At 43.7% G+C, this 25,777-nt stretch overlaps 1 protein-coding gene across 1 annotated transcript; it reads left to right on the top strand.

Moving 5' to 3' along the window:
• Positions 1-11,124: 11,124 nt before the first annotated feature.
• On the top strand, positions 11,125-24,216 carry lamtor1 (late endosomal/lysosomal adaptor, MAPK and MTOR activator 1). Its single transcript, XM_048265441.1, has 5 exons — positions 11,125-11,377; positions 12,394-12,536; positions 17,972-18,049; positions 22,235-22,358; positions 23,055-24,216. Exons 1-5 carry the CDS (start codon positions 11,336-11,338, stop codon positions 23,145-23,147), a joined length of 480 nt encoding a protein of 159 aa, XP_048121398.1. The 5' UTR covers positions 11,125-11,335; the 3' UTR covers positions 23,148-24,216.
• The last annotated feature ends 1,561 nt before the right edge of the window (positions 24,217-25,777 follow it).

Raw genomic sequence — 25,777 nt, 5'->3', positions numbered from 1 at the left:
AAATGTGTAACGATATAACACAATACGTACATACACTCAGTGTACGTGATCGGGAGAATTATTTGAAAAAACTAAGGCTACATTATCAGATGGGACCATCCTGACAGACCCAATACCGTCAGTGATTGGAAAGACAGGTTTGCCATCAGTTGAATGGCCGGACATTATTGAAAAACCGAGTGTCTACAGTAAGGAGAAGCTGAGGGTGTATAAATCATTGAATGCATATAACTATGTAGGGGCGGTGGTAGTGTAGTGGTTAAGGAGCTGGACTAGCGTGCAGTAGCCTGAAAGTTGGCGGTTCAATTCCCGGCTTCCACCGTTGTGCCCTTGAGCAAGGCACTTAACCCCAAGTTGCTCTGGGGACAATGTGATCCCTTGTAATATAGCTGACATATGTAAGTCACTTTGGTCAAGAAGTGTCTGCTAAATGTAATGTAATGTAATGTAACTATCTCCTAAATGGTCATGTCCAAGACTTACAATAGGCCTACAATGACGTGGTGAGTTTTGTGTTTGCCGAACCGACATTTTACCGAGCCAGCGCCCGCCCATGTCACAAGGCAAAGATGTATTGCAAACATGCTAATTACCAACCATTTCGTTTGAAAATTCTAAAACAACAATGTTTTTTAATACTTAAAAATAACATTTGATAAATGAACCTCACATTTTTCAGTAGCCATAGGTGTCTAGATTTGAACAAAATCTAGTTTGTTTCTTACCGGGGGCTTTTACTGCCTGAAATATCCAATTTTCTTTACCACGCTCAGAGTTAGTGCTGGGCCTTAGACAGTAGTAGCCTAGTAGCTAGTAATCAAGGACTTGGTTTAGCTCTTCGAGTCACAGTAAAATTAAATTTTTGGTAGGCTACATAGCTTATTTAGATACACTGATGGTGTGGGCGCTTGCGTTTTTTTAGGAATCCGCAGTCTTGGTTTGTATAGAAATGAACATACATGTAAAGAGGTTGGAAATACGGGACGATTGGCTGCACACACACACACACACACACACACATATGTACTGTATGCACACGCACACATAAAAACACGCATGCTTGCATATGCACACATCTGCACACATCACATGGTGGCTAATATGTGAGGTTCCGATACAAGGCTTGGGTTATCGTGAGTCAAACGAACAACTACGTTCTCCCTGGAAACTGTAGCCTAGGCCTACTTATTTCAAATTTAACCGATGACTTTTTTGGTTCTGGCACCCGACAGCACAGCAAGATGAGACCATGATAACCTTTAGCCTCCCGAATATGACTGTTCGTTTAGCTTCCCAGCTGAGGTGATGCTTTGTTTTGCCTCCAGTGAACGTAATGACGTAGGCTCAGAAGGTACCTATAGGCCTGAATAATATGCACATGAATTGACACTTGTAAACTCACCTCAACATGTCTTTTGCAATCATTTAACCCGCTATGGACAATGCTAAAGTCACTGTTTACAAACAGTGCAGCGTGCAAGACTAGGTCCATCATTATGTTTTACTCTTATGAGACAAGGGTAGCCTGCACTTTGAAATGGGTCTTACATTTTCCTTTTTTTGAGGCACTGACTCTGCCATGACGCCCCTGTTTCTATACACTGACCTGATTAATTAAGTTCGGGAGAAAAGAGATAAAAGCCCGCCTACACTGAAAACTGATTGGTTGATTTAGCGAAACAGGCCAATCAGGATGCTCTCTGTCTTGGATGCGCTTAGACACACACGCAACCTCTCTCTCTCCCGTCGTGTGCGCGCTACACTCAGATGCACACGCGGTCTCGCATGAGCGTTCTTGCTCGCTCACTCTAGATTCTGGGAGATTTGTTCTAATTTGCGGGCGTCAGGGAGCCGCTATCAATATGCGGGAGACTCACGGAACTTCCGGGAGACTTGGGATGTCTGCATAGTGGGCTTAACAGTAATAGAATATTCTGATATATGATATATTATAATGTGATGACATCCAATACAAAAACTGGGAACATAACTAATCCATGTTTGACAGCATAGACAAAAACTGGTTTGATACAAGTTTTAATGAGTTAAATTGACAGAAATAAAACAATCCATTAACATTTTCAGTTCAGTGCCATCAAAAATAAAGTTTGATGAACAGACATTGGTGTGGCATAAGTAAAGGAAATGGAGTAACTGGGTTCAATATCAACAGCATTTGTTAGACAAGTTCCATAAATATTGTAAAGTGCAAGTTTGTAGGTTTGTTTCTGATCCTTAAAGGTGCCATGTGTAATGTCCGCCAAAAGTATAGAGTATCAATTCATACTCCACATTCCATAAAAGATGGGGCAGTATACCTCCAGAAAGTGAGTTGGTCTACCCTAGAGTAACAACCGAGACACGTGTATTGCAGTTTGGCTGGCTGTTATGTTGCCCGCATACTGCCTCCCTTGGCCGAAACTGGTATTATGACACCTGTCGGGCTGTGGCTAGTAATTTAGCATGCTAATTCAGGTTGATATCTCTGCAGCACTATACCTTGTAATTTTTTTTAATGACACCATCGCCCTTATTTCTTCTCATTCTTTTGATGCGTGTAGCTCATTTTTTGGATATTCTTTCCTCAATTTTTACACATGGCACCTTTAAAAAACAGACATTGGTTTGGCATTAGCCTGGCCTTGCCTTCCTACGTACTTCCGCTCGATTTTCATCTCCCTCCACGACTCCGTCTGGGATTCCGGCCATTGGCCTCGTTTGCAGCAGTAGATTCGAATCCGCACCAATCAGCGAGCAGGCTGGGTTTGGGAAAAGTTTGATTTTCCAATTGGCTCCGCTAATAGCAAAGGAGGTGGCTAGGCTGAAAGCTAAAGAAGCTCATAAGCCCATAAGGTGGCTAGGCTAAAGCTAAAGAATAAGGTGGCTAGGCTAAAGCTAAAGAAGCTCATAAGCCCGTAAGGTGGCTAGGCTGAAAGCTAAAGAAGCTCATAAGCCCATAAGGTGGCTAGGCTAAAGCTAAAGAAGCTTCCCCCCATTGTTGTTGTGGTGTCCCCTCTTCTGGCCTTGATGGAGGATCAAATTAAGCAAGCGGAACAGTTAGGAGTCAGTGGAAAAGTTAGGAGTCAGTGCTGGGCAGCTTGGCGTTCACGACGATATGATATTTTATTTTGTCTTGGCTGCTCAACTCGAAATGGCGACGGATGCTAACCTCGTCTGTTTACCTGGACAGTCTCATCGGTATAGTCGTGGATGAAGTCCATGTTACCTATAAATGGTAAGCAAGCTCTTAAACAAGGCCACCTTTGTTCATACCCAATAGCGTAGTAGACTAACGTTTTCCTTCTTTTAACTTTTCAACTTATGTCGTCCAGTTCGTGACTGTTTTGCTCTCCACTCACTCAGGGGTGAAGCGGCTAAAGGAGATAGAGTTTTGCAAAATTCGGCGAGCTGAGATCAATTACCAAGGAGGGCGAGTTGACTTCTTAAGTTATGTCTCAGTTGTACCAGACTTAAATGTGGAACAATGTCTTTTAAAACGTAAAAATATATTGGGAAAATTCTGTGTGGCAAGGGTCAATAACAATATGTCCTTTGATTACCTGGACACACTGCATTGTTATAAGTGATGTTCATTATGTTGTCTTTATTGTGGCATATTACACAAAACAACCCTTTTTGCCAGGAGCACTTGTTTACTTTATATTTTTTGTGAATTCACAGGAACACCGCTTTTGGCCCTGACAGCTTCTGAAGACATCAAGTCTAGAAACAGAGTCAGAAGAATTCTCCATATGGACAACTGCATTCAGATCATTGCCAGCCCTAACAAGGGTAACATCCGTCTGGGACTGTGCATGGTGCCCAGCAATGAACTTAACTGTTTTGACTGGCTTGTGCAACGTGTTAAGGACAAGGGCTGTTCAATGCAACCTGTGCTGGTGTACTGCCAGACACTGAAAATGGTGGGGAGAGTGTTTTCATACTTGAAGGCTGAGCTTCAAGAGCACACCTGGGTTGACTGTGATCCTGATCACCAGGCTCAGAACCTGCTGATTGGCATGTTCCACAGCAAGACCCTCCCTCAAAACAAAGACAGTGTTGTCTTCACTTGGGGGGGAAGGGAATTGCTGTGTAGTGGTTGCTACCTCAGCCTTGGGAATGGGGCTGAATGTGTCTCATGTTGTTATGTATGGGGTTCCAGGGGACTTGGAGTCATTAATACAACAGGTGGGCAGGGCTGGTAGAAATGGTGAACCATCTCATGCTGTTATTTACAACAATGGTCAAAGTTTTAAGGTGGAGAATGAGGTCAAGGAAGTGCTTGCAGATTGCAAAAAACATGTTTCCGGAAACTTCTCTACTCTCATTTTGAAGATCAACCCAGCCACATAGAACCAAGTCATCTCTGTTGCACATACTGCCACACTGTCTGCTCTTGTTCATCCAGCTCGTGCTCAGAACCCACCCCAGTTTACGAAGTAATTTAGGACAAAACAGCTAACCAGAGATGTAGGCATGTGGCTGCAGAGGACAGGTCATTGATTGCAGACTTGCTAAATGGCTACAGGGCCAGTCTAATCAGTCCTTCTACTAGACTCTTCACCTCACAAGAAGCATGCACTGGTTTCACTTAACAACTAGTGGATTCTGTGTTGGACCATTGTCAGTATATCTTTGATCTGTCATACATCATTGCCAACCTTCCTGTTTTCAGCTCAAGCCTCATAATACATTTCTTACATACGGTTCCTTTAAACCAAGCCAAGGAGATATTACTTATCGTTTGTGATGTGTTTGGAGATGCGGATTTTACTCTGCAGTCTGAGTCGGGTGGGGATTTCACTGAGCCAGATCTATATTACTGTAATTACTTTGACGAGGCTGATGATGATGATGAAATTAGGAGCCATGTCAGTAGCTCTGAGTCTGAGCAGTGAATTGATTATTCCCATGCAGGGAGGGACACACTTTTGTATTTGTACATATGGTTTTAAATGTGTCAAAACTCGTCTGTAAATAATAAACTTGCTATTTAATATTTGCAGAAAACATGTTTGGTTCATTCTGAGAAAGTCACTACAAAGTAAAGTAAAAGGTCTTTATTAGGAGTTGACTATTGACTGTTGTGTGACGACAGCCATATTAAATATGAACGGAGAAGTACTTACATTTCTGTTTGTAAGAGCAATGAAAAACAATGAACAATGAAATATTTACACTATATACATTCTCTTTCCACAAATAACGAAATATTTACAGTATATACATTCTCTTTCCACAAATAACATTTGCCCAAGCAGGCCCATGACAGAGGTTTAGAGAGGTACCTATGAAAGTGGCAGGTGAATTATTATAGTGCTACAGCCCTCAATTCTCTCAACTTTGCACGCATCCACTGACATAAGCCCTCGTAATTTAACCTGGAGAGAATGTTACGATTGAAGTCAGGGAATGCAGAGAAGTGCTTCCTGGTTGGAATTTGAAGACTTCAGTCTTCCTGAAAACTTCCAGCAAAGTATTCACATCTTTCTCCACATCGGCTGCACGGTGGGTGCCACTAGGCTGCGATATCTGCAACTCTCTGTCAACTGTGTCCATGAGGGACTTTAAAACACCCAACGATCTGCTGACCCTGTCTGCTGTGCTTTCTGTTAGATTTGTGCCCTTGTTCCTCAGAAAGGATTTGAGAAAGTTATTGAGATGCTCAAGGTGCAGATCGAGAGGTATATTTTTGCCTTTGCCACTCTTGCCATTAAAAAATCTGTTCCAAGTTACATCATGTGCAACCTGAGGGGACATGGTGGCATTGACTTGCACTGTTAGCAGAAATGTGCTGTAGGCATACTTAGTGTGCCCATATGCTTTGAACATGAGAAGTGCCATCTTATATAGCCTCAGCAAACGCTCCCCTTCTCCCTCTCTCACAGTGTCCAGCATTAATCAGCAAATCAGCCATCTCTTTGTCAGTCAAAGTGCTAAACGTGAAGACGTCCAGAGCATCGCCCTCCTTGGCGGATTTGCTAGTGGACATGTCTCTATGGAAAATAAAAGAACACAAGTTAAAATGCCTATTCCATAAAAATAACAGATGTATACCTATAAGGTTTAGATAAAGACTGGGCTACACAGTCTCACCTGATAGGGAAAGGTCTTCCAGGCTCCTTTGAAGACTCCCTTCTCGTTCATCTGTCCTTTGGTTTTTGAAGTATGACTCCAGGTCCTGTTTCAAAGTAAACACCGGGCGCATGCAATCCTGGGCTCTTTCTGTTTTCCGACAGCATGGATGTGTGTTGTGCATATGCCCATTTTGGCAAGACGCTGAAAAGCTCTATTTTGCTCCACCGTACAGTAGCACTGTGGTTCTCTACCCCGCAAGGCTATTGAGGCTGCTGCACAAATGTGAGGAATGGAGTCTTTTGCGATTTTAGATCAAATGCAGAAAAGGAAAGGGGGCAGCCGCTTCAGGTCAAGCAACTCTTCAAATGAAAAGTTTTGCAGGTCAGGACCACTTGCCCTCCACAGCATGAAGTGGTTTTGTGGTTTGCAGAGAGCCACACAGTCCGTCTCCACTATGTCCATCACACTGTGTTGTAAATGCTCCATTACCTCTTTATTGTGTGAAATGAGATTGGCCGCTGTAGCAAACTTCCGCTTTGCAACATTTTCCACAATTCCAGCTATGTCGGCTTGGCATGCAATTGTTCTCTTTGAATAGGTGATCGTAATCTGAAATATGAATATAAAATTACTCTTCCATAGGATTAACATTACAATAAAGGTACATTAGGTATAGCATTAACAAGACAGAGGTTATTCTATGGTGGGATAATGAATGTGGGGGAGGGTCTTCCAAAACAGGCTAGCTTGTAGCTCTCCTTCTATTTTCTTGGCTCTGACACTGAAGTTGTAAGCCCAAGACACATTACGCACACGTTCACAGCGCTGCTATTACTTGCCTAATACTTCGTGTTGTGACCGACTGAACAGTCACACAACATTAATTTTGTCGTGAGGGGGAGGGGAAAGGTCGAAGACCTCTTGTGTTATTTAAGTAGGCTTACTGTTCCTAACAATTGGCCTATGAGGGCGCTTTGCTGCTATATTTTACTTTATGTAGATATATGTTGTAACAAATCACGAAAAGGCATAACATACACTGTCAGACAAACCATTTATTGAATAGCCTAATTTCCCTGACTTCCCTTGGTCACACTGCTCCTCTTTGCCGCTGGCAAGTCGGTCGATGTTCTCGACTTCTTCTGTTCGTGGAGTTTTTGAGGGTGTGGGCTCCCTGCCTCTTTAGTCGGTGGGGGCAGAGGCAGTGCCATCGCCATCATTCTCCAGACAGGAATCCGATAGACCCTTTCAACAAGGTAAACAAAAACAATGCTTGAACATTCTATTTGGGCCCCAATCTACTTCCTCTGCATTAAGATAACATATGGAATGTTAAAAAGGAAGTCTTGTGGGGCCAACTATGATGCTGATAATGGAACTCTCTTGAAAGGGTCCATACCTTTGCTGTCTCATTTTCTTTCCATCGCTGTAAAACTTCTGTATCGCGCAGTAGCCTCGATATTACATTACAGCATACGCAGCAGACCCGGTACGAACGAAGCGGCATGTTTTCAATGTTGAGATCTAGCTTTGACAACTGTGATGATATATTATCTTCAACCTTACTGTCGAATATTAACCTGCTATTTCCTATTTTTCCACTAACTCTTAAATTTGTCTCGCAAAGCCGGCATCGGTCATTTCCATCCATCTTGCTCGCTCTGTCTTCGTGGTGGGGAATGGTTGTTGCTGTTTTCTCTATCACTCTGGGTTTTTGTATCAGGCACGCAATTTCCGGTGAGCGTCGTAGCGTAGCTTACTTCACGATCGAGCTGGCGCATAACATACGTCACGGCTAAACGTTAGCGATTGGGTGAGATCAGATCCAATCGTTTCAAACTACAGAGTCCACGCCTCCAGCTTGCAAGCGTTCGTCAATAGCCGAGATCCCAGACCTATGTGGAAGCGAAGCGTAACAAAGGGGATGGCAAATGGCCAGGCTAGTTTGGCATAGTAAGTGTAACAGTTCATCAATTCAAGACAAAAAGGTGACTTGTCACTTGTACAGTGTCAATGGGTTCATCAACAGCATCTGTTATTTACAGTTCACAGAAAGGTTCCAGCCCCAATGAAGAGATTAAATAAAGAGGAATTAAGAAACATTTTAGAAACTGCTAAGATCAGCCCCGTTCATTGCAATCAGTAAAGAATCAGGGAGTGTCTTCACAGGCTCAGTGAGACCGAGGTTACTGTCATGCAGTGGGTTCTATGATTTCGACAACTGGTGCATGTAATTTTGTATGTTCCCACCTTGCTGAAATAGCTTGGGTACACTTTGGCTGAGAACAAAAGTGCTTCAGACAGCACATAGTGAATCTGGGTTAACTCCATAAAAGAGGACCGAGTCAACCAGACGATGGGAAAATGGGACACAGAGTGGCAAATGCAGATGTTGAAGGTGGACCAGGTGGATCAGTTCATTCACAGTCTCCTTGAGCAAGGCAGTTGTTCTGGGGAGATATAAAATAAATAAATGAATGAAAAGGAATTTGAGAGGCATCTTATTCTTGTTAGGGTAAATGACATGTGAATAATACAGTGTTGGGCAAGCTACTTCGAAATTGTAGTAAGCTAAACTATCAGTTACTCTGCCATGAATAAAACTTCACTACACAAAACTACCACCCAGTCAAATGTATTAGTAACACAAACACAGCAGTAGGCTAGTTCACTAAATAGGAAGCTACTTTAAATTGTGCTAATTTCACATGACAAGAAAAGTGTAGCAGCTTGTGTGGCTAAGCTACTTGGTAAATACAGAAGTTAAGCTATTGAAAGTTACTTTATTCAGGAAATAGTGAAGCTAGGCTACCACCAACACCAAAGATCCTTGATTGCTCCGCTTTAACCCTCTCTGCCAACACGCTTAGGTAGCAGCTAGCGATTGCCCAATAATAGGCTACAGTCTGTGCGACTTGTGTAAAATTTACAGGGCAGCCGTGGCCCACTGGTTAGCACTCTGGACTTGTAACCGGAGGGTTGCCGGTTCGAGCCCCGACCAGTGGGCCGTGGCTGAAGTGCCCTTGAGCAAGGCACCTAACCCCTCACTGCTCCCCAAGGCTCCCCCTGCTCCCCCAGGCAGCTCACTGCGCCAGGATTAGTGTGTGCTTCACCTCACTGTGTGTTCACTGTGTGCTGTTTGTGTTTCACTAATTCACCGTTTGGGTTAAATGCAGAGACCAAATTTCCCTCACGGGTAAAAAAAAAGTATAAAAAAGAAAGAAAAAAAATTGTCGGCCAAATCTAGTATGATTTATTTCTACAATAGCCTTCTTGTGTCAGTTGCAATCTAAGTCAGTGTTATGGAATATGACTTATCAAGTCTCAGCACATAGCCGGGTGAGTAAACATAGCCTAGCTAGCTGGCTACAATTTTCATACAGTAGCCTTGCTCCTTCTCAACTCTGGTAATATTCTATTCACAAAATACAACCAATAGTACGGTAATGTTAAATCTTACTTGTGAAAAGTAAATCCCCCGAGCCCTGTTTGCGATGGTCCGCCGATTTGAGCAGGAACATGCTGCAAAGTGCTGGCATCTTGTGTCTTTTGCTGCAACGCAACGAGGAGTATGACCGGTCCTAGATGGCGGCCGCATTTCTTGTTTCCAGCAGCCAATGCGGCTGTCACTCCCCGATGTGAGTCGCTACCGGATGTGAGTCGCCCATGCGTCACTTTGCTACTTTGCGACTACCAGAGCTGTTAGCCACAGAATAATGACATTAGCCTACACAGCAGTAATGTATTATTTAGCATCACATTTTCACGGCATGATCTCTAATGTCAATTCTAGATTAGAGGCTGAAGTAGCCTGCTAGCGAGAGACTTCTGTAATATCAATAAAAATGTACCTACATAACGAAGTTTGTTCACTGCTGGCAAGTAAGTAAGCAATCAAGCATAACAAAGGCTGTCACTTGAATGGCGTTTGCTAACGTTAGCAATCAAACAATCTTAGATAGCTAAAACGTTTTTGAAACAGAAAAGTGAATTATTTTATGGATTTCAGTCGGATCCCTTGGCGTTATGCCGTAAAACCTATCAATCTGAGCATGCGTGACTCACATCGGGTAGCGCCATAGACGGTAAAAGAAATGGACGAACAGACTCCGTCGTTTTCAATGGGAGGGCTCTGAGTCAAATAGAACGATTTTTCAGTTGGTCCCCCCAGTACTGCGCAGACTCACACTTAACTTTGTGACGTTAGCCATAGAACTGAATCTTGTAACTCATATGATAGATACACAGAAATTCTTCTCACACTTCCTTCGCCTTCAAAGTCATCAAAGTTAAACATTTATTTATGTATTATTATTAATATCATCCTCACCAAGTTGTGTTAATGTTGAAGCTACCATACATGATCATCTTCAAAAACAGTCATGCTAAAACAAAACAAAAAAGTTATAGCCTTGAAGCTAATCTTCTTTTTTTTTTTTTTTAAATTAGGTTTACTTTTTTATTATTATTAGGTTGCCTCTGTGTAATGCTTTACCTTAACATACAGTCGTGTATGCTAGGTTTTGCTTATGAGCTACCGTCATAGACAGTAAGGTGGACTGAGCTTCTTATCAAAACAATACGGTTATCTCCCTACGGCGCGAAAGAGAGATTACGTCAAAGCTAGCTTCCCTCCAACCGAACAAGCTAACCATTCTTCTTACGGGTAACCAACGTTACGGACGAGGTAGTGGAGTCTGTTTTGCCTTTGTAGTGTTTATGTGGATTACACAGAAGCTACAATATCGGCACAGGATATATGTTATATGAAGTTATGGTATTTCAAAAAAATCCTAGAATGAATGGGCTTCTATGGGAGTTAGCAGAGAGGTGGTCCCTCCAGCCTACGTCGATTCTTCTACTTCCGGGAATTCGCCTGCCCCCTTGGGTAGCGCACATCGGGGAGTGACAGCGGCGTCTATGTATATTATGTCTATGGTAGGCAGTAGCAGTCGATGCGGCGTCTAAGTACATTATGTCTATGTCTCTGCTCCTCTGTCACATGACAAGGGATTCCTCGACCAGCGCCGCCTCGCCGGATGTCATATGTTGTTGCTACAGAACCGATGTCATGTGACTGAAGGGTTCGTTGTGTAGCTAGCGGAGTGGAGCTTGCCCAAGCTTCGGAGGAGAATGGAATTTATCTTTTAGTTTTTAGTGAAGGTCTCCTGTTTTGTGTTCCTCCTCTGAAGGAAGTTGACATTGTGGAGTCGTCTCGAGAGTCTTGGCAAAGCGCCGAGGACTCGCCAAGGACAACATGGGGTGCTGTTACAGCAGCGACAACGAGCCCACGGAGCAGGTAGCTAATTGGAGTGTGCTAAGCTAAACTGACAAATGACGGAAACAACAACAACACTGCCATAACTTTTCTGTCTTCAGCTGACCAATTGTCTAGTGCAAGGTTGCATGAGTATAAATTCAGGACAGGGTAAATCTATTGAGTAAACTTGGCCGACATGGCCCGTGTTAGGATATCGGTCTGCTAGCTCGCAGATAGTTAGCTTCAGAAACAAACCCTTAGTTAGCTGTGGCTGAACTTTAAAGTTGTGCTAGCGATGTGTCTGCCAGGCGACCCCTCGGTAGTGGGGCTCGTGTCATAGCTCTTCCAGTACGCGGTCGAGGGCGCTCGGCCGTCCACTCCCGTGGCAATGTCTCCCCCCGGAAATTGCATGGGTGCGCTGTAGAAATGTTGTGGCACTGGCCTTACGATAGTGTTAGGGACTTTACCAGCCTTCGTGTGGAATAGGTTAAAAGGTCTACGAAGAGGAAAGGGAATGCTATCTAATTAAATCACCTCGCGCAGCGCACTGTTCGGTCACCTGACCATGCTGGTGACACAGCAGTCAGCTGCGGTCGTCGCGTGCCGACCGGGGCTTGGTCCGAGACTGCTTCCTTCTCGAGAGTGTCCGAGCTCTTTGCATTTATTTACCCAACTCTTCACAGAATAGTGTTCTGTATCAGCCATATGTGGCATTTCCATCTCACAGGTGTCACCTTTGCCCTTGATGTGCATTTGGTGGGTTGATGCTCCTGCTGTTGGAAACTTCTTTTGAACTAATTTGGGATCCTACATGTCAATCCAATCCAAAATTGCAGCAGAGAAACTATGCTTTGGACATTAGTGCTGTGTGTGTGTGCTTGTGCTTGTGCGTGCACCAACAGGACAGCAACGTGTGTGTGCACCTACAGGACAGTGAGGGAAGGTTCAGTGTTTAAAACGTGCAGAGGCACAAAAAAGGATGGAAACACTCATAACCGTGTGTGTGTGTGTGTGTGTGTGTGTGTGTGTGTGTGTGTGTGTGTGTGCGCCTAAAGGACAATGATGAACGGAAGCCTCTGATCCCGCACCCCAACCCTGACAAACCAGCCAATGGGACGGAGCGGAGTCCTGCAGCCCCGCCCTCCACACGCCCTGATGAGCAGGCACTGCTCAACACCATCCTCCACAGAACTGCTCAGTGAGTGTGTGTGTGTGTGTGTGTGTGAGTGCGCCTACAGGACAGTGTGTGTGTGTGTGTGTGCACGTGCACGTGCTTGTGTTTGTGTGCCAAAGCAGCACTGGTTGATAGCTGGATAGTAGGGGTGTAAAGATTAACCGATACGTATCGGTATCTGTTTTTAACGTGTAAGATACGGCTACATCGATACGTAAAGCCCCGTATCGGAATAAAACTGAAATGAACCGGTCGTTATATCGATTTTGTTGTTACGAATCGGTTCACAACCTTTTCTGCTCGCTCAGACTCTCGTTTACGTTACAAGCAGCGCGTTCATCCCACTTCCGGTTTTGAAACCATACGTGGCCAGGAATTGTGGGTAATTTAGTTAGTTTTGGGCTACATTCATTGCCCAAAGTTGTCAAATGACCTCATTACCCATACATCTACTGCAACTTAAGCATGTGACAACTCGCACTCGGTCGTTTGTTTTACAGTTTTTACTCTTGTTTTTCAGAATCCAGCGCGAAATTAAACACTAAACAGCAACGATAGTCTGTAGAGTATAGCCTTACATTTGATGAAGGGATTTCCTTAATGTTAAATAATAATTTGGCCCTTCCTAAAACAATGCACAAATTATTAGCCAATTATTTTGTTCATATTCACTCAGACTTGTGGCATTATAGGTTTCTGTTCATTGATATGTAGGCCTATTTTATTATGACCGCCCAAGAGCTTAAGCGGCGGTCATATAGGTTTAGTCAGATTTTTTTTTTTTTTTTTTTTTTTTTCCTTTTTTTTTTTTTTTTCTTTTTAGATGCCCAAATTTCCGTCAATGATTCGGGACACTGAAAGACGGGGTACCCTAAACTTGGTGGACATGTAACCTCACATGGATAGCATGGAACCATCGTTTTTCGTTTTGATCTGTAGCCCCCGCTGAATTGGACCCCAAAAGGAGGGTAGGGCAGACACAGTTTTCTGTGAATATCTCGAAAACCGTAGGGTTTAGGAGGACCATTTTTTTTTGTATGTTGATCTCAAGGGGCCATTCCATAACCACTCATTTCATGTATAGCGCCACCTAGTTAAACACAAAAAGTAAAAAAATGAGGTGGTGTAATTGAAGGTATCTGTGACCTAACATAGTCAAAACTGCACGAAATTGGAAGTGTAGGATCATTATGACACCCTCTGTATGCACGCCAAGTTTTGTGGAATTCCGTTCATGGGGGGCCACACAATAAATTAATTTATGTTACTATACACCAACTGGCCTGTAGGTGGCGGAGACAGTTTTCTGTGAATATCTCGAGAACCGTAGGGCCTAGGAGGTCCACCTTTTTTTGTATGTTGGTCTTAAGGGGCATGTCAACCCATCCCATTACCACTTATTTCATGTATAAGCCACCTAGTTAAAAATTAAAAAAAGCAAAAATTAGGTGTTTTCATCACAATATCTCTGGCTGACAAGGTCAAAACTGCACGAAATTAAAAGTGTAGGATCATTATGACACCCTCTGAATGCATGCCAAGTTTTGTGTACTTTTCGTTCATGGGGGGCCTTACAATAAAATAATTTATGTGTACATTTAGTGACGATACACCAACAAGGATTCCGGGACACTGAAAGACCGGGTACACAAAACTTGGTGAGCATGTACCCCCACATGGATAGCATGGAACCGTCATTTTTCGTTTTCATCTGCAGCCCCCGCTGGACTGGACCCCGAAAGGAGGGTAGGGCAGACACAGTTCTCTGTGAATCTTTTATGGTATGTTGGTCTCAAGGGCCCACATCAACCTGGCTCATAATCACTCATTTGTGATTTGCCCCGGGTAAAAAAAAAAAAATGAAAATCAGTAGGATTGAAAGAAAGCCAAAATAAATATTCATCATCATCATCATCATGGCTGCATTTTCAGTATTGGCGAGAAGTAGTCGTTTGTCCACTAGATGGCGATCGTTGCAGTGAGGCGTAATTTTGTTGGAAGTTAAAAGTGGGTTGGAAAAACAGTGGACGCTTCATACAAGGACTGTAATTTACGCAGCGAACATCTAATAAGGATAGGGCGATGTTCACATGAAGTGTAATTCCCATTTCTTCTTGAAGCGAAATAAATCTGAGGATGTTTATCGGACATGCTTGGTTTTACTGCAGGCAATGCGTTAATCTTGTAATATCAATAAGGACCTAGGTAATGTTACCGTTAAGCGTGATGGAGGCATTTGATTTATTGCATTTGTAGAAAACTATAAATGCGGTTATACCAAGCAAATGTATAGCAGCACTGTTTGTATCTTTCGACTGTCATTTATTGCACGTGCTACAAAATCATTCTGTGCAATGGAAGATTTACCAACGTTACACGGTCTGATACAGTTTGCCTATACATGCGTGAGACTGAGGCGCCTGTTTATTTTGTTTTAAGTGCGTGCAGGGGTGTGAGAGGGAATCGATGTGCTTTGATTACAGCTTGGTAGTTGTAGTCTGTGAAATTAAAAAAGCACGTGTGTGTGAAGTATCCAAACAATGACACCTTCATTTCATTATGGCTGCTTTAGCAAATCACCTTAAGCTACTGTGTAGTGGGTCCCATTTAGAAGTGGCTACTTCATTCGCGCTTTCCTTGACTCATGGAGCTGCGTGAATGTTATTACAACTTTTCGCCCGCGATATGACAGTTTAAGTCCGCTTGATACTGTAAGGCGTAAGCCATTGGTTTCAAAGGAGATTTTATTTGTGTCGCCAGCATAGCCTATTGACAATTTATGTTGTCAATAGGCCTACCTTATAATCCTACCTGTAGCTTAGGGAAGCTAACAACTTTCTATTAGGATCTAGTTTGTTAGTTACCGTTTTGTCATAACTCCCTGATGCATTTTGCATTTAGAATAGCCAGAGCGTGTATATCTCAATGGGAAAATTAAACAATATCGGGTGCCTATGGACTAGGCTGGGTGAACCCAGCCTGATCTGCCCGCTATTTATTTTTGATTTCTTAAAAGATTGAGCTTGGTCTGATGAAAGCCAGACTAGCCATGGACCTCAGTTAAACAATGCAAGGGAACATGAATCAGCCTATATTTGCACTAACAATAACGGACAAAAGCTCTTCAACTTTGGCCCGTTAAAATGTGTATGAACAGTCTAGCGGCGCATTTCATCAAGGCCCATTTGGACATGTCAGTTATTTGCACCACTGGTTAGATGTAAAACAGCATTTCGTTTCAGACTAGGCTACTGTTACTTAATTTGTGCATTAACAATAACATTTCAGACTACTGTTACTTAATTTGTGCATTGACAATAAAGTATTACATGAACTAAAGATGACTAAAATCTTATGTAGAAGAAGAAACATTCACAAAAATCCATCCATCCAAAAAAATGACCTTTGTTTTTGATAGCTGTTGAAAACGGCATGGAACTGACAGAGATGTTTTTGTTTATAAATACATAAAAAAATAAATAAATAAATAACATTATGCTGATACCTTTTGCTTTTCCCAAATACAATGTAGCCTACAGGTGTAAGTGACCTTTCATCAATCCAGTTGCAATGGATGAACTGTGATGAACTGCCCTACTTGTGATTGTTTAGAGATTTTAAAGGTTTTATAACAATTCTACATCTTCTTTGGCTATTCTACAATCTATTCACCTTTTCAGCACCAGTAGGGTACTTTCTGTGCAGCCGCACACACACACTCAGGCATGCCAAACAAGCATACACAAAAGTTTCAAGAGTGGGGGATGGAGTAAAACATGGAGACAAATTGAAGTGTGATTTATTTTCGCGGAACGGATGTACAGGACTGAGCGGCGGTCATATTTTGTACCGCTATGCGGTACATCTAGTTCTTGTAGGCTATATGAGAAAAGGCCAAGAGTGTCTTAAGCACTGTTTTATTTTATTTCGGTATTGTCTTACCTCAACAAGGCTACAGTTCCATGAAAACAATCAGATATAACTCTTATAAAATCTATAAAGTCTATAAAAAAAAATATGTTGTATTTGGCTGCTGTGTTTGACTGAAATGTAGACTATTCTTTTTTCATTTCAATACAGTATATGAAACAAACCATGAGAGATTCACACCCCTACTGGATAGCTAATATATAAGTTAGTCACGCACGTCAGGCTTAGTTTGCAACTTATAAAACTAACCGAGAGGCTTCTCCTCTAGGTCTTGGAAAATATGTTTCATAACCTAATGGGATAGAAGGAGCAAACAATTAGTGTTGGTGATCTAATGTTGGCGTTCGCGTTTGATCTAATGGTAGCGTTCACGTTTGCCTAATGTTAGCGTTCGCGTTTGCCTAATGGTAGCGTTCGCGTTTTGATCTAACGGTAGCATTCGCGTTTGATCTAATGGTAGCGTTCGCGTTTGCCTAATGGTAGAGTTCGCGTTTGTCTAATGGTAGCGTTCGCGTTTGCCTAATGTTATCCTCTTGCACTAGTAGAAGCTAATAGACAAGCTGTCATCTGCTGATTAAAACAAACAGGGGTGCTCTAACTTATGACAAGATTAGCCATCTTGCTATAAGTTCTCTGAGTAGTTTGGTGACCTTGATTGACTGTGATGATAACAAACTTAGCAGAGAATGTGCTAGTTACAGTTATACTTAGCAGAGAATGCGCTAGTTACTGTTATAACTTAGCAGAGAATGCACTAGTTACTATTATAACTTAGCAGAGAATGCGCTAGTTTCAGTTATACTTAGCAGAGAATGCGCTAGTTACTGTTATACTTAGCAGAGAATACGCTAGTTACTGTTATAACTTAGCAGAGAATGTGCTAGTTACTGTTATAAGCTAGTTACTGTTATAACTTAGCAGAGAATGCGCTAGTTACTGTTATAACTTAGCAGAGAATGCGCTAGTTTCAGTTATAACTTAGCAGAGAATGCGCTAGTTTCAGTGTCGGCGTGGCTCATGGCGCTACCGACTGCACACACACACACACACACACACACACACACACACACACAACCCAAAACTGCTTGAGTGACCTGTGCACTGAGGGGAGGGGTCTGTTGAGGGCGGGGCTTAAAGAAGCAGCGTGAATCAGTGCGCTGATCTCAAAGACCCTCTTTCTTAACGGAATGTGGCAAAATAATAGTTTTTCTCAATTATACTACTTTTGTGATCGTTTGGAGCCAAAATCGACCGTGTGTGTGCGCGCGTGTGTGAATAGTGTGTGTGTGGTGTGTGTAGATGTAACATCTCCATATCCCTCCATCTTTGTCATTCTGTCTTCATCTCCATATTCCTCCATCTTTATGTCTCTTTACCTCTCTCATCCTCTCATATCCCTCCATCTTTGTCTCTTCACCTCTGATCCTCTCATATCCCTCCATCTTTGTCTCTTCACCTCTCATCCTCTCATCCCTCCATCTTTGTCTCTTCACCTCTCTCATCCTCTCATATCCCTCCATCCTCCCCAGGAGCATCATAGATGTGTCGGCTGCAGACTCACAAGGCATGGAGCAGCATGAATACATGGACAAAGCACGGCAATACAGGTGAGAACACACACACTGCACACACACTACACACACACAGGCACAAGGGCATACACACACACACACATAGGCACACTACACACACACACTACACACTTTTCACACTGCCAAAATCGCCGTGATTTTATGTACCAGAATCGCGGAATGACTTGTCCCTTTCACATAGACCGAGGCGGAACGGTGGGACAAAGTGTCTCGCCAAATTTACTATCAAGCCCCCTAGACATTTTGCCGAGTTTTTTCGTTCCGGCACCAGTGTGAATGGGTCAAGGCGGAAAGGGGAATCTGGGCGGGCATTTCGATGCTATGTCCAGCCCACCACAGGAGATTGCAAATAAATCTAACTGATCAAAAGCAGCAATAGCAGAGACAGCACATTATGTCAATCTATGAATTCACAGTCTCCAGTCATTTAATGCCTGCTAGAGTTGACTGTAGCTTGGAATGCAATCGGTTGCCATAATAGGCTATCCTAAAATCCAGCGATAAAACAAAGCATGAACTCATGAGCGTCTGTCTGCCCTATATGTAACTGTGATTGTAATGCTTACAGATATCTAGGCGATATTTGTAACATTTATTTTGTATTTGGCCTGTTATAAAATCATGGTAATCTAACAATTAAGATTTGCTTTGCCTACACTGCTGTTTGGTTGTCCCAAACTTTGAGACGATCCATACTCGCATTAACTGAATCTTATCAACACGAACTGCGATGTTCCAAACGGAGTGACTGTAGGATGCAATGCCTAATAATCTCACTGCCTTCGGCATAACTGCTAACAGTGCGCCTGAAAAATATTAAGCTGCTGTTTTCTTTTCATGACGAGCACTAAGCTTGAATAATTTATGACTGAATGGGACGTTGCGTTTTTAAGCGCCAGAACTGCTTATCACGTTGTGTGACAAAGTTTACACCAATCATCATCTTCTAATGTATCCTTATGTTGAGATGTCCAATCTCTTTGCCCTAGGCCATCATTTGTGCGCGAAGCATGTTTCAATTAAAACAGTTGCCTACATAAGCTATTTTTATTGTTGTAATATTGAATGATTTCATGAATAAAGCGTTGAAAAATTGTACGCACAGTGCGTACAGGACTACAGCTGGCGGCGCCACTGACCAAGGCCACAGTGGCCTGTGAACCTCTGATTTTCAAAGGGCAATCACGGCCAATGCAGGGGGCAACTCTTCTCTTCTATTTCCCTTCCAAATGACTTTTTATTGTCTGAAGACATCATTGCAAGAATCTAACATTCTAAGCAACAGCAAAGCAACTTCACTTGCAAGCTAACCAAAATGCAGTCGGTTCTCCCGCCATGGTTTTGGAAATCACACACCTGCTGCATCTGAAGGCCCACGCATAATAAGGCCTACGCCTATCACTCTACACGCCCCCTATACATCAATCCGCCGCAAACTTTATGGGCGCTGCCATCTTGCCTGCCGCCATTACTGCGTGCCTGCGGAGTGTGACGGTGTGACACTTGCCAGTGCCTTCTAATGACTTTTCAATGAAAGCATCCTGTCAGAGAATATCAAATAGGAGATCCTGCTCATGAAAAAATGTCAGGTGAAAGGGAACATCGGGTAGATGATGTCAGGCAGTGGCCAAAACTTACCAATGAAGGTAATTTATTGACAACATAATGTATTAAGACGTGTATTAATTAATGACAACAATAAGCCGAATGCTATCATTAGTAGCTGTGTTGCTAATATCACAAGCTTCAGAAGTTGCAAATAAATATTAGCCACGACCACTTGTAGCAGTTAAATACATGTTCTTACAGGTATTCAGGATTATTTTATTAATCGTATGTATTTCATCCACTTTTAACGCACATCTTGGTCCTCCACTCGACAAGGAACTCTGTGTAATCCGTAAGCCTGTAAACATGGGCACTCAATGTGCAACAAAGGTTTGTGAATTTCACAAACGGTTTAATTCTAGGTCTGTATATTCTTACTGTTGTTAAAACAGCCGACCACACAACACGCTTTTCCTGGCATCACTGGACAGCATATGTACTAAATAAAAATTAAGAAAAAGAAGATTTCGCGATCTACAGCTAACGTCTGCTACAGCCGCCTACAGGACCAACACATTACTTCGCTACTTCCTTAGCAGCAAGGCAACGCAGTAATGGCGGCGCTGCTTTACTTCCGTGTTTCGCCGGATTTGTGTATTGCACGTCATGTTTTAATTTGCTAGCTGATCCTGCCTCCTGGCTCCCCAAAATGCCGCATCATGTGAACAGATCAGCAGGCCTGCAAATTTTCACCTCGTTTTCAGAGACGCGTTGCGGCAAAAAGACGTCTCCTCTTCCCGCAAATTTAGCGTAATCTCTGTGTGAAACACACACACACACTACACACTACACACACACCACACACACACACACACACCACACACACCACACACACCACACACACACACTACACACTAACACTCACTACACACACACACTACACGCTAACACACACTACACACACACTACACACTAACACACACTACACACACACACACAACACACACTACACACACACTACACACTAACACACTAACACACATATACAAACTACACACACACACATACACACAGATGGACACGTGCAAACACACACATACAGTAGATGGAGAGACACACACACACACACATAGATGGAGAGACACACACACACACACATAGATGGAGAGAGACACACACACACATAGATGGAGAGAGACACACACACACACAGATGGATGGGACACACACACATAGATGGAGAGACACACACACACACACATAGATGGAGAGACACACACACACATAGATGGAGACACACACACACACATAGATGGAGAGACACACACACACACACATAGATGGAGAGGACACACACACACACACACATAGATGGAGAGACACACACACACACATAGATGGAGAGAGACACACACACACACATAGATGGAGAGAGACACACACACACACACATAGATGGAGAGAGACACACACACACATAGATGGAGACACACACACACACATAGATGGAGACACACACACACACATAGATGGAGAGACACACACACACACACACATAGATGGAGAGACACACACACACACATAGATGGAGACAGACACACACACACATAGATGGAGAGACAGACACACACACACACATAGATGGAGAGACACACACACACACACACATAGATGGAGAGACACACACACACACACATAGATGGAGAGACACACACACACACATAGATGGAGAGACAGACACACACACACATAGACAGATCTTGATTTACTTTGGGGGTAATTTTTGGCGCACCCTGCTGGCTACTTTGTGTTTTGTCTTGTTCTGTGTGTCTGCCTTCACCCTGGTGCCTGATTAATTTACCTGTGATGCGGCACACCTGGCCTGCTCCAATTAACCCTGGCATGCTTCTATAAGACCCGTACCTCTGCAGACCAGGGGAGAGCACATGCAGAGGAGCGTTCTCTGAGAACCACAGCGCTTTCGTATTACGCTTTTGGACATTTAATAAATCCGTATTTTTGAGCCGTACCTCTGGTGTGTCTCTAAATCTATGTTGGGACCTTTCATTGAGGTCCGTAACTCACGCACACACATAGATGGAGAGACATTCAGACACACACACACTGGTGCTGCACTAGGGCTGCGTGTCTGAATGCGGGGATATCACTCATTTGAAACCTGCTCCCACTCATTTGTATACTTGAAATATGGATGATATCAGGTGCGTAAAGACGTTTGGATATTTTGTGTAGCCTACTACACAAAATACTGCTGATACTCTTTCGCATGGTGCTGGTTGGAAACGATAGGCTACGACCAAAATGGAGGATCATCAACAGGAAGTTCCAAACTTAGTGGGTGGGAATTTTCAGATGGTGGTGGGTAGCCAGCGCCCTATATGGCTCTGGGGGTAGTAATGGTTAAATTTGACCATTAAATATTTGAATATAAATTGATTATTAAAAAGATTAATGAATGAAATTAGAACAGGATTATGGAGGAAGATTGACAGCCCTGACGCACACACACAGACATCTACCAATGGTCAATGTATGCACAACTTATTTGTGTATCTGTGTAAGCAAGCATATTTATTTACCCTCTGTATTTTCGTGCGTGTGTGTCTGTCTGTGTGTGTGTGTGTGTTTCAGCACTAAGTTGGCTGTTCTGAGCTCCACGCTCAGTCAGAAGAAACCTGCCCCCCTCCCCTCTCTCACAAGCCAGCCTCACCAAGTGCTCGCCTCCGACCTGATACCCACGGCAGACCTGCTACAGGTACACGCACATGCACACTCACACGCATGCATGCACACACACACACGTTCGGTCTGAAATTACGGCAGACCTACTACAAGTACACACATACAAAAAAACACATCTTATCACATACACACTCACTTGCTCACACATCTGACATGATATCTACAGGCTGTTTTAATGCTTCTGCGTCGATTCACGCAATGGTGCGTTGATGTTAACCTTTCGTAGTTCTGTGTCTCCTGTGTCTACGTCGTTCACCACGGAAATGGTCAGACTGGCCAACTCCGGACTGATTAACGTTATTTCACTGTCAGAATGGCCAACTCCAGACTGCCGTGCTGAAACATTAACGTTATTTCTTTGGCCTCATATTGCTTAGATTTTGTAAAAGTTATGGGGAAATAGAAAATTACACCTTGGCGACATCTAGATGTGCGTGTGTGTGTGTGTGCGCATGTTTGTGCGTGCGTGTGTGTGTGTGTGTGTGCGTGCGCGTGTGCGTGTGTATGTGCGCGCATGTGCGTGTGCGCGTGTGTGTGTGCGCGTGTGTGTGTGCATGCGTGCGTGCGTTTGTGTGTCCATGTGACCCTCTGCCCTCTCTCTCTGCTCCTCTAGGTGTGTGTGTGTGTCTCCATGTGACCCTCTCTCTGCTCCTCTAGGTGTTTGTGTGTGTGTGTGTCTCCATGTGACTCTTTCTCTCTGCTCCTCTAGGTGTCGAAGATCGCTGCGTACGCGTACAGTGCCATCTCCCAGATCAAGGTGGACGCCAAGGAGGAGCTGGTGGTGCAGTTTGCCGTCCCATAAGCCCCCCGACGCCCCCTTACCCACAATCCCCCTCACGTTTCCTCCCTACCCACAATCCCTCCAGCCCCACGCACCCACAAGCAATGTCCCAGCTAGAGGTGGCCACTCTTAACCAACATTCTCTCTCTCTCTCTCTCTCTCTCTCTCTCTCTCTCTCTCTCTCTCTCTCTCTTCTCTTCTCTTCTCTTCTCTTCTCTTCTCTTCTCTTCTCTTCTCTTCTCTTCTTCTCTTCTCTCTCTCTCTCTCTCTCTCTTTCTGTCTCACACACACACATCAGACTCAGTCATGTTCATGCACACACACACTATCTCACAAGCGCACACACACCCCTCCACTGCGTTTGTCCTTCCCCTAGTGAGTGTGTGCTGGAGGGATTGTTGTTCTGATGTCTGGTGATGTGTGTGTGTGTGTGTGTGTGCTGGAGGGATTGTTGTTCTGATGTCTGGTGGTGTGTTAGGGTTCACACGAATGTGTTTCTGTTCATGTGTGTTTGAGGCTCCTCTCATTGTGTGTGTGCGTGTGTGTGTGTTTTTGCGTGCATCCGCGCGCTGTCATTACTGTAAACCTCAGAGTTAATTTGCCCTGTTCTAACCCCTCCCACCCCCTGAGGTCAGATGACACACTTAGCCACGCCCCCAGGTCAGCTGACCTGTTCTAACCCCTCCCACCCCCTGAGGTCAGATGACGCACTTAGCCACGCCCCCAGGTCAGCCGGCCTGTAGCGTGGCGGCATCAGGCCCCGCCCAGCTGGTTATTTATTGGTCTTTTAACGTGTGCGTGCCGACGACCCCACAGAGCTGCATTCTGGGCCGGGCACGCCGGGCTTCTAAAGGGACTCTGCCGATCCACTTCCTGCTTTTAATCAAGTAATTAACGATGGGATTAATGAAATGCTCTCTAACGCTGCCCGACTGCAGTGCGCTCGTTTTGTTTTTATGTCTGGAGCAGGAGGTGTGCTGCTCAGCCTCGTGCTCCTGCATCAGATCACTTCTGTTCAACTCGACTCATGCCTGATTTCTGTTCTTTGCTCTGGTGAAAAGGAGTTGTGCATTAAAGGATTTGGAAGCACGCTGAGACTGCTGGTGATGTGTTGTGGGGTTGGGGCTGTTCCTGTGCTTAGAGATTTGGTTACGTTTCTTCATCACGCTTTTCATTCAAAGTGAAAGTGTCTGCAAACTTCTCGCTTCTGCCACCAGAATGCCGCCGCCACTCATCCAGTAGCAACAGGAGGAAACTGGTGTCCCACTGCCCCTCATACTGCCCCTCATACTGCCCCACACAACTGCCCCTCATACTGCCCCACTCCAACCGTACTGCCCCTCATACTGCCCCACTCCAACCGTACTGGCCCACACAATTGCCCCACGCCACCCATACTGCCCCAATGACATTGCCCCACGCTACTGCCCCTGCCCCACGCTACTTTTGGCAAGTGGCATGGGGCAGGATAAGTGGTGCTGAAATGTTTTCCATCACAGCTGCGGAAATTGGCCAGTTTAACATAGTTTTAGATGGGGGATGGGGGTGCTATTGAGCTGCTGTCAGTGCAGATCCATAGTCATAATCGCCTTACACTTCCTAGAACGCTTTCATCCAGCACAAACATTTGCACGATTGACCATCACCTGCATTGTTTTAGTGTACACGTTTACACGGACCCGGTTGGGTGTTACATCTAGAGAATGATCACGTTAAAATGCTGAACAATTTATGCATGTGTCCAAGTTGAATAAAGAGTTGCACAAGATGTTTAGCGTTGTGAATACAAAAGTAGCAGAGTATAACATTGCTGCCCCTCCATGGAGGGCAATAAATGTGCTGAAACAGCCTCCCGTGGCACATATTCCATTAGATGACCCTCCATGGGCAAAAAAATGTGCTGAAACGGCCTCCTGTAGCATATACTCCATTAGATGACCCTCCATGGGCAATAAATGTGCTGAAACAGCCTCCTGTAGCATATAGTCTATTAGATGACCCTCCATGGGCAATAAATGTGCTGAAACAGCCTTCCGTGTCATATAGTCTATTAGATCAGTGTTTCTCAAACTTTTTCAGACGAAGGACCACATAACCAATAAAAGAGAAACGCACGGACCACCTAGCTAAAAAAAACAGTTTTACCTACTTCAACAGTATATTAGCCTACACAATAGGCCTACTCACTGGACCACCTTGCTTATTGTCTTTGCACTTATTGCTTATTGTGTCAGAGGATTCATATGATTTAAATTGACATATCTTACATAGATAGTGTTGCAGAACTGTTTGGATTTACATACAAGTTGGTTCAATATTGCAAACAACTCATCTATATTATATTTTACCACGTCTGCTCACGGACCACTTGGGATAGCTTGCGGACCACCAATGGTCCCCGGACAACACTTTGAGAAACACTGCATTAGATGATGAGAGTGGGGGGGAAGCTAGTAGCTAACCTGAATTATTATTTCTCAATCAAATATATTTGCATTAATATTTTGTTTATTACTTATGTGTATTAATTAATTATTACACATAATTAGTACTGTATGAATATGTATTTTTTTTATCCCTTAATATGTGTTCAACTTCAAATGTATGGAAACACATTGTGTTGCACAACATTTAAAAAAAAAATATATGGT

This window comes from Alosa alosa, chromosome 15 (genome assembly GCF_017589495.1).
Source record: "Alosa alosa isolate M-15738 ecotype Scorff River chromosome 15, AALO_Geno_1.1, whole genome shotgun sequence".
Lineage (NCBI taxonomy): Eukaryota > Metazoa > Chordata > Actinopteri > Clupeiformes > Clupeidae > Alosa > Alosa alosa.
This window is presented reverse-complemented; position numbering and strand designations above follow the sequence as displayed.

What these genes read in the sequence shown, in the direction of transcription:
- lamtor1 (XM_048265441.1), top strand. Translation starts at nt 11,336, where the DNA reads ATGGGGTGCTGTTACAGCAGCGACAACGAGCCCACGGAGCAG. An exon ending in GACAAAGCACGGCAATACAG is followed by an intron (nt 18,050 to 22,234) that starts GTGAGAACACAC and finishes TGTGTGTTTCAG; the next exon opens with CACTAAGTTGGCTGTTCTGA. An exon ending in CCACGGCAGACCTGCTACAG is followed by an intron (nt 22,359 to 23,054) that starts GTACACGCACAT and finishes CTGCTCCTCTAG; the next exon opens with GTGTCGAAGATCGCTGCGTA.